Consider the following 18,377-nt stretch of genomic DNA (forward strand, 5'->3'; position numbering starts at 1 on the left):
AGGGAGGGAGGGGGAAGAGGAGGTCCAGTGCACGTAACTCTGCAGGGAGGAAGGGGGAAGAGGAGGTCCAGTGCACGTAACTCTGCAGGGAGGGAGGGGGAAGAGGAGGTCCAGTGCCCGTAACTCTGCAGGGAGGGAGGGGGAAGAGGAGGTCCAGCGCCCGTAACTCTGCAGGGAGGGAGGGGGAAGAGGAGGTCCAGCGCCTGTAACTCTGCAGGGAGGGAGGGGGAAGAGGAGGTCCAGTGCCTGTAACTCTGCAGGGAGGGAGGGGGAAGAGGAGGTCCAGTGCCTGTAACTCTGCAGGGAGGGAGGGGGAAGAGGAGGTCCAGCGCCCGTAACTCTGCAGGGAGGGAGGAGGAAGAGGAGGTCCAGTGCCCGTAACTCTGCAGGGAGGGAGGAGGAAGAGGAGGTCCAGCGCCCGTAACTCTGCAGGGAGGGAGGGGGAAGAGGAGGTCCAGTGCACATAACTCTGCAGGGAGGGAGGGGGAAGAGGAGGTCCAGCGCCCGTAACTCTGCAGGGAGGGAGGGGAAAGAGGAGGTCCAGCGCCCGTAACTCTGCAGGGAGGGAGGGGGAAGAGGAGGTCCAGTGCACGTAACTCTGCAGGGAGGGAGGGGGAAGAGGAGGTCCAGTGCCCGTAACTCTGCAGGGAGGGAGGGGGAAGAGGAGGTCCAGCGCCCGTAACTCTGCAGGCAGGGAGGGGGAAGAGGAGGTCCAGTGCCCGTAACTCTGCTGGGAGGGAGGGGGAAGAGGAGGTCCAGCGCCCGTAACTCTGCAGGGAGGGAGGGGGAAGAGGAGGTCCAGCGCCCGTAACTCTGCAGGCAGGGAGGGGGAAGAGGAGGTCCAGTGCACGTAACTCTGCAGGGAGGGAGGGGGAAGAGGAGGTCCAGTGCCCGTAACTCTGCAGGGAGGGAGGGGGAAGAGGAGGTCCAGCGCCCGTAACTCTGCAGGGAGGGAGGGGGAAGAGGAGGTCCAGTGCCCGTAACTCTGCAGGGAGGGAGGGGGAAGAGGAGGTCCAGCGCCCGTAACTCTGCAGGCAGGGAGGGGGAAGAGGAGGTCCAGTGCACATAACTCTGCAGGGAGGGAGGGGGAAGAGTAGGTCCAGCGCCCGTAACTCTGCAGGCAGGGAGGGGGAAGAGGAGGTCCAGCGCCCGTAACTCTGCAGGGAGGGAGGGGGAAGAGGAGGTCCAGTGCACGTAACTCTGCAGGGAGGGAGGGGGAAGAGGAGGTCCAGTGCCCGTAACTCTGCAGGGAGGGAGGGGGAAGAGGAGGTCCAGCGCCCGTAACTCTGCAGGGAGGGAGGGGGAAGAGGAGGTCCAGCGCCCGTAACTCTGCAGGGAGGGAGGGGGAAGAGGAGGTCCAGTGCCCGTAACTCTGCAGGGATGGAGGGGGAAGAGGAGGTCCAGTGCACGTAACTCTGCAGGGAGGGAGGGGGAAGAGGAGGTCCAGTGCCCGTAACTCTGCAGGGAGGGAGGGGGAAGAGGAGGTCCAGCGCCCGTAACTCTGCAGGCAGGGAGGGGGAAGAGGAGGTCCAGTGCACATAACTCTGCAGGGAGGGAGGGGGAAGAGGAGGTCCAGCGCCCGTAACTCTGCAGGGAGGGAGGGGGAAGAGGAGGTCCAGCGCCTGTAACTCTGCAGGGAGGGAGGGGGAAGAGGAGGTCCAGCGCCCGTAACTCTGCAGGGAGGGAGGAGGAAGAGGAGGTCCAGCGCCCGTAACTCTGCAGGGAGGGAGGGGGGAGAGGAGGTCCAGTGCCCGTAACTGTGCAGGGAGGGAGGGGGAAGAGGAGGTCCAGCGCCCGTAACTCTGCAGGGAGGGAGGGGGAAGAGGAGGTCCAGCGCCTGTAACTCTGCAGGGAGGGAGGAGGAAGAGGAGGTCCAGCGCCTGTAACTCTGCAGGGAGGGAGGAGGAAGAGGAGGTCCAGCGCCCGTAACTGCAGGGAGGGAGGGGGAAGAGAAGATCCAGCGCTCGTAACCCTGTAGGGAGGGGAAAGAGGAGATCCAGCACCTGTAACTCTGCAGGGAGGGAGGGGGAAGAGGAGGTCCAGCGCCCGTAAATCTGCAGGCAGGGAGGGGGAAGAGGAGGTCCAGCGCCTGTAACTCTGCAGGGAGGGAGGGGAAAGAGGAGGTCCAGTGCCTGTAACTCTGCAGGGAGGGAGGAGGAAGAGGAGGTCCGGCGCCCGTAACTGCAGGGTGGGAGGGGGAAGAGAAGATCCAGCGCCCGTAACCCTGTAGGGAGGGGAAAGAGGAGGTCCAGCGCCCGTAACTGCAGGGAGGGAGGGGGAAGAGAAGATCCAGCGCCCGTAACCCTGTAGGGAGGGGAAAGAGGAGGTCCAGTGCCCGTAACTCTGCAGGGAAGGAGGGGGAAGAGGAGGTCCAGCGCCGGTAACTCTGCAGGATGGAGGGGGAAGAGGAGGTCCAACGCCGGTAACTCTGCAGGGAGGGAGGGGGAAGAGGAGGTCTAGCGCCCGTAACTTTGCAGGGAGGGAGGGGGAAGAGGAGGTCCAGCGCCTGTAACTCTGCAGGGAGGGAGGGGGAAGAGGAGGTCCAGCGCCCGTAACTCTGCAGGGAGGGAGGGGGAAGAGGAGATCCAGCGCTCGTAACCCTGCAGGGAGGGGAAAGAGGAGGTCCAGCGCCCGTAACTGCAGGGAGGGAGGGGGAAGAGGAGGTCCAGCGCCCGTAACTCTGCAGGGAGGGAGGAGGAAGAGGAGGTCCAGTGCCCGTAACTCTGCAGGGAGGGAGGAGGAAGAGGAGGTCCAGTGCCCGTAACTCTGCAGGGAGGGAGGGGGAAGAGGAGGTCCAGCGCCGGTAACTGCAGGGAGGGAGGGGGAAGAGGAGGTCCAGCGCCCGTAAATCTGCAGGGAGGGAGGGGGAAGAGGAGGTCCAGCGCCCGTAACTCTGCAGGGAGGGAGGGGGAAGAGGAGGTCCAGCGCCCGTAACTCTGCAGGGAGGTAGGGGAAAGAGGAGGTCCAGCGCCCGTAACTCTGCAGGGAGGGAGGGGGAAGAGGAGATCCGAAGTTTGCCCAGCACTGGGGTAGATAGCGGGGGTAGCATAGGGTTGAGATTAACCCTAAATATGCTGGATATATCTGCATATAGATACTTACAGGTTTCTCTGTGTAACACAATCCAGCAATTTGTCCACTAAGAGCTCATAATGCCTGTTAGGTGAAAATAAAACAAGAAAGTGTTAGAAGCTGTGTTTCTGCTAGCTGCATTCTGTAACATTTTTCAAAGCATTTCCACTGGTCTATCTATGGCCTGTTTGCCTATCTACGGTGGTGTTTGCCATCTCCAGCGACCTGAGCTGGAAGGCAAACACCGCCTCGTCCCAGAGGAAAGCCCAGCAGAGACCAGTCTTCCTTCACCAACTGAAGTTAGGCATGACCTGAGACCTTCTGAGGAGCTTCTACTGCCAACCATCGAAATTGTCTTCTGTCCAGTCCGCTGGCTCCTCTGCATGCAACTGATACAAACTACAGAGGGTCATCAGATCAGCAGAAAAGATCATTGGGAACCCAATCCCCCCTTTAGATGACCTCTACAACTCCAGACTGCTCTCCAGGGGGACGAGAATCGGCAATGCCCCCTCAAACACAGGCCACATCTTCTTACGTCAACTCCCATCATGCAGGAGGTTTCGGGCTATCTCCACCTGGACCTACAGCAATAAGAACGCTTTTCCCCCTCTGTTGTCAACCTCCCAAACTCTACACATCCTCCCCCATTAGGGGTGCGGACATTCGTTGACATAGTCGCTGTTATCGATAAACTGAAGAATGCTGTCCCTCGATGTAATTATGTATTCTGTTTACACTGCTGTTTCTATTATGTGTCCTTCCTGTTACTGGAGCCCTGTATGTGCCAAACCCAATCCCGCAAATAAAATAACGGATTCTGCGCATTGTTGACCATGTCCATCCCTATATAACCACAGTGTGCCAGTCCTCTGATAGCTACTTCAAGCAGGATAAAAGCTCATATCAAACTAGTTTCTTGAGCATGACAAGGCGTGGCTTCCACAGACACCAGATCCGCCAACACAGCAACTTAGAGGCGTGGTGGAACAGAACATGCTGACAAATCTGCAGCAAATGGATGATGCCATGTCAACATAGACAAAAATCTCCCAGGAATGTTTCCAACACCTTGCTGAAGCTACACCACAAAGAACAAAGGCAAAAGGGGGATCAGCCTGGTACTAGAAGGGTGTACCTAATAAAATGGCAGTGAGTGGACACACCTCTCAATGAGCCACTGAAGTGATGTGCTTTGCATTATGGGATGTGGAATTCCATATAAAACATTCTAATACCAGCTCTGACTGCCTCTGGCTACACGGCTGTCCTTCCCCTCATATAAACACCGGAGACAAAACAGGAAATGTTCAGAGAGAATCAGTCGTACCGTACAGACTCAGCATTCTTCTCTTCCTGTCTCTGCACCGCCAGACGCAGCTCATCTGAACTAGGAGGCTCCACCTTGAGAAATGACATGGACGACTGCTGCAGCAACACAGCAACCTGGATGCAACGTTCTGGTATCTGCAAGAAATCACACAAAGCAAAGCATTTATAAACGCACCACAACCAGATTCTCACTAAAAGAAAACAAAGAGGAAACCTGAATCTACAAGGCAGACTGGATCTGAGGGAAACACTGAGTACATTGTTCCCCTGCTGATCCCTCCCACAGGAAGTCCCTCCAGTGTGTGCCTAGCCATCTTCCCTCCCCCTCCACATGATAGAGCCAGCTGCTTGGCTGAGGTTCCCCTGCTGACCCCTCCCACAGGAAGTCCCTCCAGTGTGCGCCTTGCCATCTTCCCTCCCCCCTCCACATGATAGAGCCAGCTGCTTGGCTGAGCACATTGTTCCCCTGCTAACCCCTCCCACAGGAAATGGCTCCATTGTGCGCCTTGCCATCTTCCCTCTCCCCCTTCACATGATAGAGCCAGCTGCTTGGCTGAGGTTCCCCTGCTGACCCCTCCCACAGGAAGTCCCTCCAGTGTGCGCCTTGCCATCTTCTCTCTCCCCCTCCACATAATAGAGCCAGCTGCTTGGCTGAGCACATTGTTCCCCGCTGACCCCTCCCACAGGAAGTCCCTCCATTGTGCATCTTGCCATCTTCCCTCCCCCCTCCACATGATAGAGCCAGCTGCTTGGCAGAGCACATTGTTCCCCTGCTGACCCCTCCCACAGGAAGTCCCTCCATTGTGCGTCTTGCCATCTTCCCTCCCCCCTCCACATGATAGAGCCAGCTGATTGGCTGTAGTACTTGTTCTACTCTAGTGTCGCCCGCAGGACTGCTCTCAATCAAAACCACTTACACATACTGAAGTTACTTATATACCTCTAGGGTTAATAAACTAGGGCTATAAATCACAGTATATCCCTGATAATTAATTAGAGGTTATAAAATCTGTGTGGGGCTGAGAAAGAAAAAGTAAAACCGCACCGGTCAGAGAGTGGGAAAGGGTAGAGCAGGCAGATACTGGTTACAGCACAGGTCAGAGAGTGGGCAAGGGCAGGGCAGGCAGATACTGGTTACAGCACAGGTCAGAGAGTGGGGAAGGGCAGGGCAGGCAGATACTGGTTACAGCACAGGTCAGAGAGTGGGAAATGGTAGAGCAGGCAGATACTGGTTACAGCACAGGTCAGAGAGTGGGGAAGGGCAGGGCAGGCAGATACTGGTTACAGCACAGGTCAGAGAGTGGGGAAGGGCAGGGCAGGCAGATACTGGTTACAGCACAGGTCAGAGAGTGGGGAAGGGCAGGGCAGGCAGATACTGGTTACAGCACAGATCAGAGAGTGTGGAAGGGTAGAGCAGGCAGATACTGATTACTGCACCGGTCAGAGAGTGTGGAAGGGTAGAGCAGGCAGATACTGGTTACAGCACAGGTCAGAGAGTGGGAAATGGTAGAGCAGGCAGATACTGGTTACAGCACCGGTCAGAGTGGGAAAGGATAGAGCAGGCAGATACTGGTTACAGCACAGGTCAGAGAGTGGGAAAGGGTAGAGCAGGCAGATACTGATTACAGCACAGGTCAGAGTGGGAAAGGGTAGGGCAGGCAGATACTGGTTACAGCACCGGTCAGAGAGTGGGAAAGGGTAGGGCAGGCAGATACTGATTACAGCACAGGTCAGAGAGTGGGAAAGGGAAGAGCAGGCAGATACTGATTACAGCACAGGTCAGAGTGGGAAAGGGTTGGGCAGGCAGATACTGGTTACAGCACCGGTCAGAGAGTGGGAAAGGGTAGGGTAGGCAGATACTGATTACACCACAGGTCAGAGAGTGGGAAAGGGTAGAGCAGGCAGATACTGGTTACAGCACCGGTCAGAGAGTGGGAAAGGGTAGGGCAGGCAGATATTGATTACTGCACAGGTCAGAGAGTGGGGAAGGGTAGAGCAGGCAGATACTGGTTACAGCACAGGTCAGAGAGTGGGAAATGGTAGAGCAGGCAGATACTGGTTACAGCACAGGTCAGAGAGTGGGAAATGGTAGAGCAGGCAGATACTGATTACAGCACAGGTCAGAGAGTGGGGAAGGGTAGAGCAGGCAGATACTGGTTACAGCACAGGTCAGAGAGTGGGAAATGGTAGAGCAGGCTGATACTGATTACAGCACAGGTCAGAGAGTGGGAAAGGGCAAAGCAGGCAGATACTGGTTACAGCACCGGTCAGAGAGTGGGAAAGGGTAGAGCAGGCAGATACTGATTACAGCACAGGTCAGAGAGTGGGAAATGGTAGAGCAGGCAGATACTGATTACAGTACAGGTCAGAGTGGGGAAGGGTAGAGCAGGCCGATACTGATTACTGCACAAGTCAGAGAGTGGGAAATGGTAGAGCAGGCTGATACTGATTACAGCACAGGTCAGAGAGTGGGAAAGGGCAAAGCAGGCAGATACTGGTTACAGCACCGGTCAGAGAGTGGGAAAGGGTAGAGCAGGCAGATACTGATTACAGCACAGGTCAGAGAGTGGGAAAGGGCAGAGCAGGCAGATACGGATTACAGCACTGGTCAGAGAGTGGGAAATAGTAGAGCAGGCAGATACTGATTACAGCACAGATCAGAGAGTGGGAAAGGGTAGAGCAGGCAGATACTGATTACAGCACAGATCAGAGAGTGGGAAAGGGTAGAGCAGGCAGATACTGATTACAGCACAGGTCAGAGAGTGGGAAATGGTAGGGCAGGCAGATACTGATTACAGCACCGGTCAGAGAGTGGGAAATGGTAGGGCAGGCAGATACTGGTTACAGCACAGGTCAGAGAGTGGGAAATGGTAGAGCAGGTAGATACTGATTACAGCACAGGTCAGAGAGTGGGAAAGGGCAGAGCAGGCAGATACTGGTTACAGCACAGGTCAGAGAGTGGGAAATGGTAGAGCAGGCAGATACTGATTACGGTACAGGTCAGAGTGGGAAAGGGTAGAGCAGGCAGATACTGGTTACAGCACCGGTCAGAGAGTGGGAAAGGGTAGGGCAGGCAGATACTGATTACTGCACAGGTCAGAGAGTGGGTAATGGTAGAGCAGGCAGATACTGGTTACAGCACTGGTCAGAGAGTGGGGAAGGGTAGAGCAGGCAGATACTGGTTACAGCACAGGTCAGAGTGGGAAAGGGTAGGGCAGGCAGATACTGGTTACAGCACCGGTCAGAGAGTGGGAAAGGGTAGAGCAGGCAGATACTGGTTACAGCACAGGTCAGAGAGTGGGAAAGGGTAGAGCAGGCAGACACTGATTACAGCACAGGTCAGAGTGTGGGAAATGGTACAGCAGGCAGATACTGATTACAGCACCGGTCAGAGAGTGGGAAATGGTAGAGCAGGCAGATACTGATTACAGCACAGGTCAGAGTGGGAAAGGGTAGGGCAGGCAGATACTGGTTACAGCACCGGTCAGAGAGTGGGAAAGGGTAGAGCAGGCAGATACTGATTACTGCACAGGTCAGAGAGTGGGTAATGGTAGAGCAGGCAGATACTGGTTACAGCACTGGTCAGAGAGTGGGGAAGGGTAGAGCAGGCAGATACTGGTTACAGCACAGGTCAGAGTGGGAAAGGGTAGGGCAGGCAGATACTGATTACAGCCCCGGTCAGAGAGTGGGAAAGGGTAGAGCAGGCAGATACTGGTTACAGCACAGATCAGAGAGTAAGGAAGGGTAGAGAAGGCAGATACTGGTTACAGCACAGATCAGAGAGTGAGGAAGGGTAGAGCAGGCAGATACTGGTTACAGCACAGGTCAGAGAGTGGGAAATGGTAGAGTAGGCAGATACTGGTTACAGCACAGGTCAGAGAGTGGGAAAGGGCAGGCCAGGCAGATACTGGTTACAGCACAGGTCAGAGAGTGGGAAATGGTAGAGCAGGCATATACTGATTACAGCACAGGTCAGAGAGTGGGAAATGGTAGAGTAGGCAGATACTGGTTACAACACAGGTCAGAGAAAGTGGGAAAGGGTAGAGCAGGCAGATGCTGGTTACAGCACAGGTCAGAGAGTGGGAAAGGGTAGAGCAGGCAGATACTGGTTACAGCACTGGTCAGAGAGTGGGGAAGGGTAGAGCAGGCAGATACTGGTTACAGCACCGGTCAGAGAGTGGGAAAGGGTAGAGCAGGCAGATACTGATTACTGCACAGGTCAGAGAGTGGGAAATGGTAGAGCAGGCAGATACTGGTTACAGCACTGGTCAGAGAGTGGGGAAGGGTAGAGCAGGCAGATACTGGTTACAGCACAGGTCAGAGTGGGAAAGGGAAGGGCAGGCAGATACTGATTACAGCACCGCTCAGAGAGTGGGAAAGGGTAGAGCAGGCAGATACTGGTTACAGCACAGGTCAGAGAGTGGGAGAGGGTAGAGCAGGCAGATACTGGTTACAGCACAGGTCGGAGAGAGTGGGAAAGGGTAGAGCAGGCAGATACTGGTTACAGCACAGGTCAGAGAGTGGGAAAGGGTAGAGCAGGCAGATACTGGTTACAGCACAGGTCGGAGAGAGTGGGTAAGGGTACAGCAGGCAGATACTGGTTACAGCACAGGTCAGAGAGTGGGGAAGGGCAGGGCAGGCAGATACTGGTTACAGCACTGGTCAGAGAGTGGGAAAGGGTAGAGCAGGCAGATACTGGTTACAGCACAGGTCAGAGAGTGGGAGAGGGTAGAGCAGGCAGATACTGGTTACAGCACAGGTCGGAGAGAGTGGGAAAGGGTAGAGCAGGCAGATACTGGTTACAGCACAGGTCAGAGAGTGGGAAAGGGTAGAGCAGGCAGATACTGGTTACAGCACAGGTCGGAGAGAGTGGGTAAGGGTACAGCAGGCAGATACTGGTTACAGCACAGGTCAGAGAGTGGGGAAGGGCAGGGCAGGCAGATACTGGTTACAGCACTGGTCAGAGAGTGGGAAAGGGTAGAGCAGGCAGATACTGATTACAGCACAGGTCAGAGAGTGGGAAAGGGTAGAGCAGGCAGATACTGATTACAGCACAGGTCAGAGAGTGGGAAAGGGTAGAGCAGGGAGATACTGATTACTGCACAGGTCAGAGAGTGGGAAATGGTAGAGCAGGCAGATACTGATTACTGCACAGGTCAGAGAGTGGGAAATGGTAGAGCAGGCAGATACTGATTACTGCACAGGTCAGAGAGTGGGAAATGGTAGAGCAGGCAGATACTGATTACAGCACAGGTCAGAGAGTGGGAAATGGTAGGGCAGGCAGATACTGATTACAGCACAGGTTAGAGAGTGGGAAATGGTAGAGTAGGCAGATACTGGTTACAACACAGGTCAGAGTGGGAAAGGATAGAGCAGGCAGACACTGATTACAGCACAGGTCAGAGTGGGAAGTGGTAGAGCAGGCAGATACTGGTTACAGCACAGGTCAGAGAGTGGGGAAGGGTAGAGCAGGCAGATACTGGTTACAGCACAGGTCAGAGAGTGGGAAATGGTAGAGCAGGCAGATACTGATTACAGCACCGGTCAGAGAGTGGGGAAGGGTAGAGCAGGCAGATACTGGTTACAGCACCGGTCAGAGAGTGGGAAAGGGTAGAGCAGGCAGATACTGATTACTGCACAGGTCAGAGAGTGGGAAATGGTAGAGCAGGCAGATACTGGTTACAGCACTGGTCAGAGAGTGGGGAAGGGTAGAGCAGGCAGATACTGGTTACAGCACAGGTCAGAGTGGGAAAGGGAAGGGCAGGCAGATACTGATTACAGCACCGCTCAGAGAGTGGGAAAGGGTAGAGCAGGCAGATACTGGTTACAGCACAGGTCAGAGAGTGGGAGAGGGTAGAGCAGGCAGATACTGGTTACAGCACAGGTCGGAGAGAGTGGGAAAGGGTAGAGCAGGCAGATACTGGTTACAGCACAGGTCAGAGAGTGGGAAAGGGTAGAGCAGGCAGATACTGGTTACAGCACAGGTCGGAGAGAGTGGGTAAGGGTACAGCAGGCAGATACTGGTTACAGCACAGGTCAGAGAGTGGGGAAGGGCAGGGCAGGCAGATACTGGTTACAGCACTGGTCAGAGAGTGGGAAAGGGTAGAGCAGGCAGATACTGGTTACAGCACAGGTCAGAGAGTGGGAGAGGGTAGAGCAGGCAGATACTGGTTACAGCACAGGTCGGAGAGAGTGGGAAAGGGTAGAGCAGGCAGATACTGGTTACAGCACAGGTCAGAGAGTGGGAAAGGGTAGAGCAGGCAGATACTGGTTACAGCACAGGTCGGAGAGAGTGGGTAAGGGTACAGCAGGCAGATACTGGTTACAGCACAGGTCAGAGAGTGGGGAAGGGCAGGGCAGGCAGATACTGGTTACAGCACTGGTCAGAGAGTGGGAAAGGGTAGAGCAGGCAGATACTGATTACAGCACAGGTCAGAGAGTGGGAAAGGGTAGAGCAGGCAGATACTGATTACAGCACAGGTCAGAGAGTGGGAAAGGGTAGAGCAGGGAGATACTGATTACTGCACAGGTCAGAGAGTGGGAAATGGTAGAGCAGGCAGATACTGATTACTGCACAGGTCAGAGAGTGGGAAATGGTAGAGCAGGCAGATACTGATTACTGCACAGGTCAGAGAGTGGGAAATGGTAGAGCAGGCAGATACTGATTACAGCACAGGTCAGAGAGTGGGAAATGGTAGGGCAGGCAGATACTGATTACAGCACAGGTTAGAGAGTGGGAAATGGTAGAGTAGGCAGATACTGGTTACAACACAGGTCAGAGTGGGAAAGGATAGAGCAGGCAGACACTGATTACAGCACAGGTCAGAGTGGGAAGTGGTAGAGCAGGCAGATACTGGTTACAGCACAGGTCAGAGAGTGGGGAAGGGTAGAGCAGGCAGATACTGGTTACAGCACAGGTCAGAGAGTGGGAAATGGTAGAGCAGGCAGATACTGATTACAGCACCGGTCAGAGAGTGGGAAAGGGTAGAGCAGGCAGATACTGGTTACAGCACCGGTCAGAGAGTGGGGAAGGGTAGGCCAGGCAGATACTGGTTACAGCACCGGTCAGAGAGTGGGAAAGGGTAGAGCAGGCAGATACTGATTACTGCACAGGTCAGAGAGTGGAAATGGTAGAGCAGGCAGATACTGATTACTGCACAGGTCAGAGAGTGGGAAATGGTAGAGCAGGCAGATACTGATTACAGCACAGGTCAGAGAGTGGGAAAGGGTAGAGCAGGCAGATACTGGTTACAGCACAGGTCAGAGAGTGGGAAATGGTAGGGCAGTCAGATACTGATTACAGCACTGCTCAGAGAGTGGGAAAGGGTAGAGCAGGCAGATACTGATTACTGCACAGGTCAGAGAGTGGGGAAGGGTAGAGCAGGCAGATACTGGTTACAGCACAGGTCGGAGAGAGTGGGAAAGGGTAGAGCAGGCAGATACTGGTTACAGCACAGGTCAGAGAGTGGGGAAGGGCAGGGCAGGCAGATACTGGTTACAGCACTGGTCAGAGAGAGTGGGAAAGGGTAGAGCAGGCAGATGATGGTTACAGCACAGGTCAGAGAGTGGGAAAGGGTAGAGAAGGCAGATACTGATTACAGCACCGGTCAGAGTGGGAAAGGGTAGAGCAGGCAGACACTGATTACAGCACAGGTCAGAGTGGGAAGTGGTAGAGCAGGCAGATACTGGTTACAGCACAGGTCAGAGAGTGGGGAAGGGTAGAGCAGGCAGATACTGGTTACAGCACAGGTCAGAGAGTGGGAAATGGTAGGGCAGGCAGATACTGATTACAGCACCGCTCAGAGAGTGGGAAAGGGTGGAGCAGGCAGATACTGATTACTGCACAGGTCAGAGAGTGGGAAATGGTAGAGCAGGCAGATGCTGGATACAGCACTGGTCAGAGAGAGTGGGAAAGGGTAGAGCAGGCAGATGATGGTTACAGCACAGGTCAGAGAGTGGGAAAGGGTAGAGAAGGCAGATACTGATTACAGCACCGGTCAGAGTGGGAAAGGGTAGAGCAGGCAGACACTGATTACAGCACAGGTCAGAGTGGGAAGTGGTAGAGCAGGCAGATACTGGTTACAGCACAGGTCAGAGAGTGGGGAAGGGTAGAGTAGAGCAGGCAGAGATACTGGTTACAGCACCGGTCAGAGAGTGGGAAAGGGTAGAGCAGGCAGATACTGATTACTGCATAGGTCAGAGAGTGGGAAATGGTAGAGCAGGCAGATACTGATTACTGCACAGGTCAGAGAGTGGGAAATGGTAGAGCAGGCAGATACTGATTACAGCACAGGTCAGAGAGTGGGGAAGGGTAGAGCAGCAGATACTGGTTACAGCACAGGTCAGAGAGTGGGAAATGGTAGGGCAGGCAGATACTGATTACAGCACCGCTCAGAGAGTGGGAAAGGGTAGAGCAGGCAGATACTGATTACTGCACAGGTCAGAGAGTGGGGAAGGGTAGAGCAGGCAGATACTGGTTACAGCACAGGTCAGAGAGTGGGGAAGGGCAGGGCAGGCAGATACTGGGTACAGCACTGGTCAGAGAGTGGGAAAGGGTAGAGCAGGCAGATACTGATTACAGCACAGGTCAGAGAGTGGGAAAGGGTAGAGCAGGCAGATGATGGTTACAGCACAGGTCAGAGAGTGGGAAAGGGTAGAGCAGGCAGACACTGATTACAGCACAGGTCAGAGTGGGAAGTGGTAGAGCAGGCAGATACTGGTTACAGCACAGGTCAGAGAGTGGGGAAGGGTAGAGCAGGCAGATACTGGTTACAGCACCGGTCAGAGAGTGGGAAAGGGTAGAGCAGGCAGATACTGATTACTGCATAGGTCAGAGAGTGGGAAATGGTAGAGCAGGCAGATACTGATTACTGCACAGGTCAGAGAGTGGGAAAGGGTAGGGCAGGCAGATACTGAATACAGCACAGGTCAGAGAGTGGGAAATGGTAGGGCAGGCAGATACTGGTTACAGCACCGGTCAGAGTGGGAAAGGGTAGAGCAGGCAGATACTGATTACTGCACAGGTCAGAGAGTGGGGACGGGTAGAGCAGGCAGATACTGGTTACAGCACAGGTCAGAGAGTGGGGAAGGGCAGGGCAGGCAGATACTGGTTACAGCACAGGTCAGAGAGTGGGAAAGGGTAGAGCAGGCAGATACTGATTACTGCACAGGTCAGAGAGTGGGAAATGGTAGAGCAGGCAGATACTGGTTACAGCACAGGTCAGTGAGTGGGGAAGGGTAGAGCAGGCAGATACTGGTTACAGCACCGGTCAGAGTGGGAAATAGTAGAGCAGGCAGATACTGGTTACAGCACAGGTCAGAGAGTGGGAAATGATAAAGCAGGCAGATACTGGTTATAGCACTGGTCAGAGAGTGGGGAAGGGTAGAGCAGGCAGATACTGGTTACAGCACAGGTCAGAGAGTGGGAAATGGTAGGGCAGGCAGATACTGATTACAGCACCGCTCAGAGAGTGGGGAAGGGTAGAGCAGGCAGATACTGGTTACAGCACAGGTCAGAGAGTGGGAAAGGGTAGGGCAGGCAGATACTGATTACTGCACAGGTCAGAGAGTGGGAAAGGGTAGAGCAGGCAGATACTGATTACTGCACAGGTCAGAGAGTGGGGAAGGGTAGAGCAGGCAGATACTGGTTACAGCACTGGTCAGAGAGTGTGGAAGGGCAGGGCAGGCAGATACTGATTACAGCACAGGTCAGAGAGTGGGAAAGGGTAGAGCAGGCAGATACTGGTTACAGCACAGGTCGGAGAGAGTGGGAAAGGGTAGAGCAGGCAGATACTGGTTACAGCACAGGTCAGAGAGTGGGAAAGGGTAGAGCAGGCAGATACTGGTTACAGCACTAGTCAGAGAGTGGGAAATGGTAGAGCAGGCAGATACTGGTTACAGCACTAGTCAGAGAGTGGGAAATGGTAGAGCAGGCAGATACTGGTTACAGCACAGGTCAGAGAGTGGGAAATGGTAGAGCAGGCAGATACTGGTTACAGCACTAGTCAGAGAGTGGGAAATGGTAGAGCAGGCAGATACTGGTTACTTCAGGGTGACAAAAAAAAAAAAGACTTACAGAAAAGTCCAATCCAATTGTTTCGTACTGCCGATGGATCTTCTCAGACAGATCATCAAAGAGGCGCACGATTGATGGTTTTTCGAGAGACATTGCTTTGCTGAGGCCTGAAGAGACTATTGCTGGCCACGTCTGTACAATGCAGTCCCAGTCATGAAGATTCGCTAGACAGACTGCTCCATGGTTTCCAAGCAGACAATACAAGGCACCCTGCCGATAGAAACATTGCTGTCAGTGATGGGATCTTGGGACCTGGTGGGGGTGATCTGACATAGAGAGCACGGTAATACCCACATCAGTGAGGGCTCCATCATGTGTCAGCACGCAGGGACAGATCAACGACCAGGACACGGAGTGTAACAAACAGGAGGAAACCCAGGTCACTGACTTGTCCTAACAAATTGTTCATTATTATAATAGGGGAGAAAAATCCAGTGCGAGAACCGGCATCCAATGTCAATGACTTCCCCTTCCGTAACGGGGCACATGGATGCCTCTTGCCAGGTGCCTACGGTCTGTTCTTCTCCCGTGCTAATACAGTATTATTTGTAAAGGGCTTTTCTTCTATGGGACTTGAAGGGCAGAGATATGTCTCAGATCAATAGAGGGTTGCAGGCTGGACTGTGCTACACTCGTCTTCCTCCTCCCCTCCCTCCAGAGAGCGTTGCTCAGTATGAAGCAGAACAGTGCGTCTGTACAGTGATTGTGACTAAGCTTTCCCCTGAAACTATCACCATTACTGCAGGTAGTGCTGTACTCTAGGCCAGGACACTAACTGCATGTAGTTTGTATGTTTGCGCAGGTTTCCTCCAGGCACTCCAGTTTCCTCCCACATTCCAAAAATATACAGGTAAATTAATTGGTTCACCTGAAAATTGGCTTTAGTCTACAATAGGGACAGAAGACTAGGACTGTGAAAATAATTAGATTGTGAGCTTCTCTGAGGAGAGTCAGTGACATGACTAGAGACTCTGTACTGCACTGCGGAAGCTGCCAGCGCTATCTAAATCTCATTAATATTATAAATGTGGAAGGTTGGAGGTTTGTTACTCAATAACGCACCAATAGCTGAGCGGATGTGAATGAAATTTGGCACACACATAGTACATTACCTGGAATAAAGTATAGGATACTTTTATTCCATAACCAAAAAGTGGGCGGAGACCAATATAAATTTCACTGGAAATGTAAACTGCAGCCCTTCTTACACTGTTAATGGCAGCGTTCTCAGACTTTGCTCAGTTGGTCACTGGGTGACTGGGGTTAACCACAGGCTTTATACCCCCCCCGCCCCTCCGGCTATTTTTTCAAATTAGGGCTTGCTGCAAAGCCACACATCCGTGCACACAAATGAATCCCTCCCCCTTTTCTGCCCACTAACAGAGATTTCGGGCTCTGATCGCTGCTGCAGGTTATTTTTTTTATAAATGTATCTTTTTTTTTTTTAAATAAAATTTACAATTTTTCTATTATTTTTTTTCAGCCTATGACAGCCGATCGCTGTCGTGCCTCCCAGGGGACAGCCGAGTGACACGGCTGTCCCCAGTACAGCAATGCCTTAGATCGCAGCGCTGTACAGTGTAAATATACAGAGGTTTCGCTGTCTAACAGTCTCTTAGCAGCGATTGCCGAGCTCCCTCATTGGAGCGGAGATGCGCGCACGCGATCCCCAGCAAAATGTGCCCCCAGGACTTGACGCCAATTGCAGTTATTGCGGTCCTGGGGGAGCCGCCGTTTTCACACTAATCGGCGTGACGCGGTCGTAAAGGAGTTAATATTCAGAAAAGTGGGTGGAGCCTACAAAAACCAATCATAATTCACCTATTGATTTTCAAGGGGAATATTTAATTGCTGCCATTCTTGCACAAATCTGATTCACTGTTTGTGGCTCCATCCCCTCTTCTGAATTTGAACCCCAGTCACCCAATGACCAAATGTACCAAGGTTTGAGGCCTGTGCCATTAGCAGTGCAAGAATATTCCCTTTGAAAATCAGTAGGTGAATTGTGACTGGCTTTTGTAGGCTCCTCCCACCTTTCTGAATATTAATCCCAGTCACCCAGTGACCAACTGTGCAAAGTTTGAGAACCCTACCATTAACAGTGTAAGAATGGCTGCAGTTTATATTTCCCAGTGAAATGTGTATTTGTCTCCGCCCACTTTTTGGTTATGGGAATAAAAAGTATCCTATACTTTATTCCAGCTAATGTACTATGTGTGTGCCAAATTTCATTCACATCTGTTCAGCCGTTTCCTTCCCCGGATACGCAAACAGCGCACTGCCCTTATGCTTAGACTGGCTCCAACTGATGGAACAGCAGGGACCCGGTTCTCATAGCTGCAGGCAGCGGAGGATGGCGGTTGTGGGGAGCGATCAGAGCGTATGGAGCTGGAGGAAGCCCCAGGTATGTATAATATCTTAATTTTTTTCACCTATGGTTCCCTTTAAGAGCACATGTTGGTCTCCAAGCTTTTCCAGTTCCTCTTTAACGACTTTATCCAGCACTACAATATATCTACGTCCTCAGTGACGTCATCCAAGCCACAAGGACGTAGATATACGAGTTTTACCAGAAGCAGTGCTGTAAACGATTGGCGCACTCCCGTCACAGTCTGCTTCTGCACTAATTGGCTAAGGGAGCCGGAGTGTCCTTAGCGGGCGCCCCACGGAGGAATGATCAATGCTACGCCCATTAGCACTGATCATTCCTCCCTCCTCCGTGCCCCCCATAATAGAAATCTGTAAAGAAAAAGCAGGACTCTCCTCCTTGAATCTAGCAGTGAACCTGCTGCAGGATCCTCTGCTCCCACCTCCGCAGTCAGCCCTGTACTGACGTGTACTGCGGGTCCCGGCGTGATGATGTCATCAAGCCGGGACACGGTGTACATGGCAGTACGGTGCTGACTGCTGAGCTGCAGGAGGATCGCCTCTAGATCAAGGGAGGTGAGAGAGGCATGCTTTTTCTTTCCAGGTTTTACTTCCAGATTGGCCGGGAGAGGGCGGCTGCCTAATAAAGGGGGGCTGCCTAATACGACTGGAGGGCTGCCTAAAAGGGGGCATACTGGGGGGGGGGGGAGCTAAAGGAGGTGCTGGGGGGGGGTGCACTAATACTGGGGACACATCTGGCTATACTGAGGGGAGGGGGAATCCTAATAATGGTTGCACATCTGCCTATATATATGGGGGGGACCTAGTACTCAGGTCATCCCCAGTATAGTCAGCTGTGTCCTAATACTGGGGGGTACATCTGCCTATCTATATGGGGGGACCTAATACTGAGGGACACAGCTGACTATACTGGGGATGACCTAATACTGGGGTGCACATCTGGCTACCTAAGGAAGGGGGCCTTATATTGGGGGCACGTCGGACTTTACTGGGGCATATCTAGCTATTTCAGGGAGGGGAGGGGGGTGATACCGTGGTCACATCTGGTTACCTGTACTGGAGGGGGGGGGGGGGGGCATCTGGTTAGCTATACTGAGGGGGAACCTAATACTGGGTGCACTGGTACCATTTAAAATATTTTTTTATATTTTCTCAATCTTAAGTGAAAAGTACAGAGTGTAGCAAAAAGCCACCCTTATTTCAGAAACAAAATATCATTACCATAAATTATGAGAGGAACGTCATTTAAAGTTTATGAAAAACAGGAGAAATAGCCAAATAAAATGTGTTTTCTCTACAGTGGCATTTTTCAACTGGGATTGGTAAAAACTGAGAAATAATGTATATTTTCATTTTTTCCCATTAAATTGCATAGAAAACTAAATCATTCTTGGGGAAAAATACAGCCAAATGAAAGCCTAGTTTCTCTTGAAAAAAACGATATGTAACATTTAGGTGTCCTAAGCAGGGATAAAGTTATTGCTGATTAAATGGGGACACAGCTAAAACA

General features: G+C 52.9%; 1 protein-coding gene across 2 annotated transcripts in view; it reads right to left on the reverse strand.

The window, feature by feature from the left end:
- The window catches only part of PSME4 (proteasome activator subunit 4), a 338,013-nt gene that overhangs the window by 120,305 nt on the left and 199,331 nt on the right, over positions 1–18,377 (reverse strand). For both annotated transcript variants that reach the window (XM_068233125.1, XM_068233124.1), the window contains exons 28-30: positions 14,480–14,689; positions 4,403–4,539; positions 3,103–3,156 (exon numbers count right to left, since the gene is read on the reverse strand). In XM_068233125.1, coding sequence (XP_068089226.1) covers positions 3,103–3,156; positions 4,403–4,539; positions 14,480–14,689 — 401 coding nt within the window. The remainder of the gene's footprint in view (positions 1–3,102; positions 3,157–4,402; positions 4,540–14,479; positions 14,690–18,377) is intronic.

This window comes from Hyperolius riggenbachi, chromosome 4 (assembly GCF_040937935.1).
Source record: "Hyperolius riggenbachi isolate aHypRig1 chromosome 4, aHypRig1.pri, whole genome shotgun sequence".
In the NCBI taxonomy this organism is placed as follows: domain Eukaryota; kingdom Metazoa; phylum Chordata; class Amphibia; order Anura; family Hyperoliidae; genus Hyperolius; species Hyperolius riggenbachi.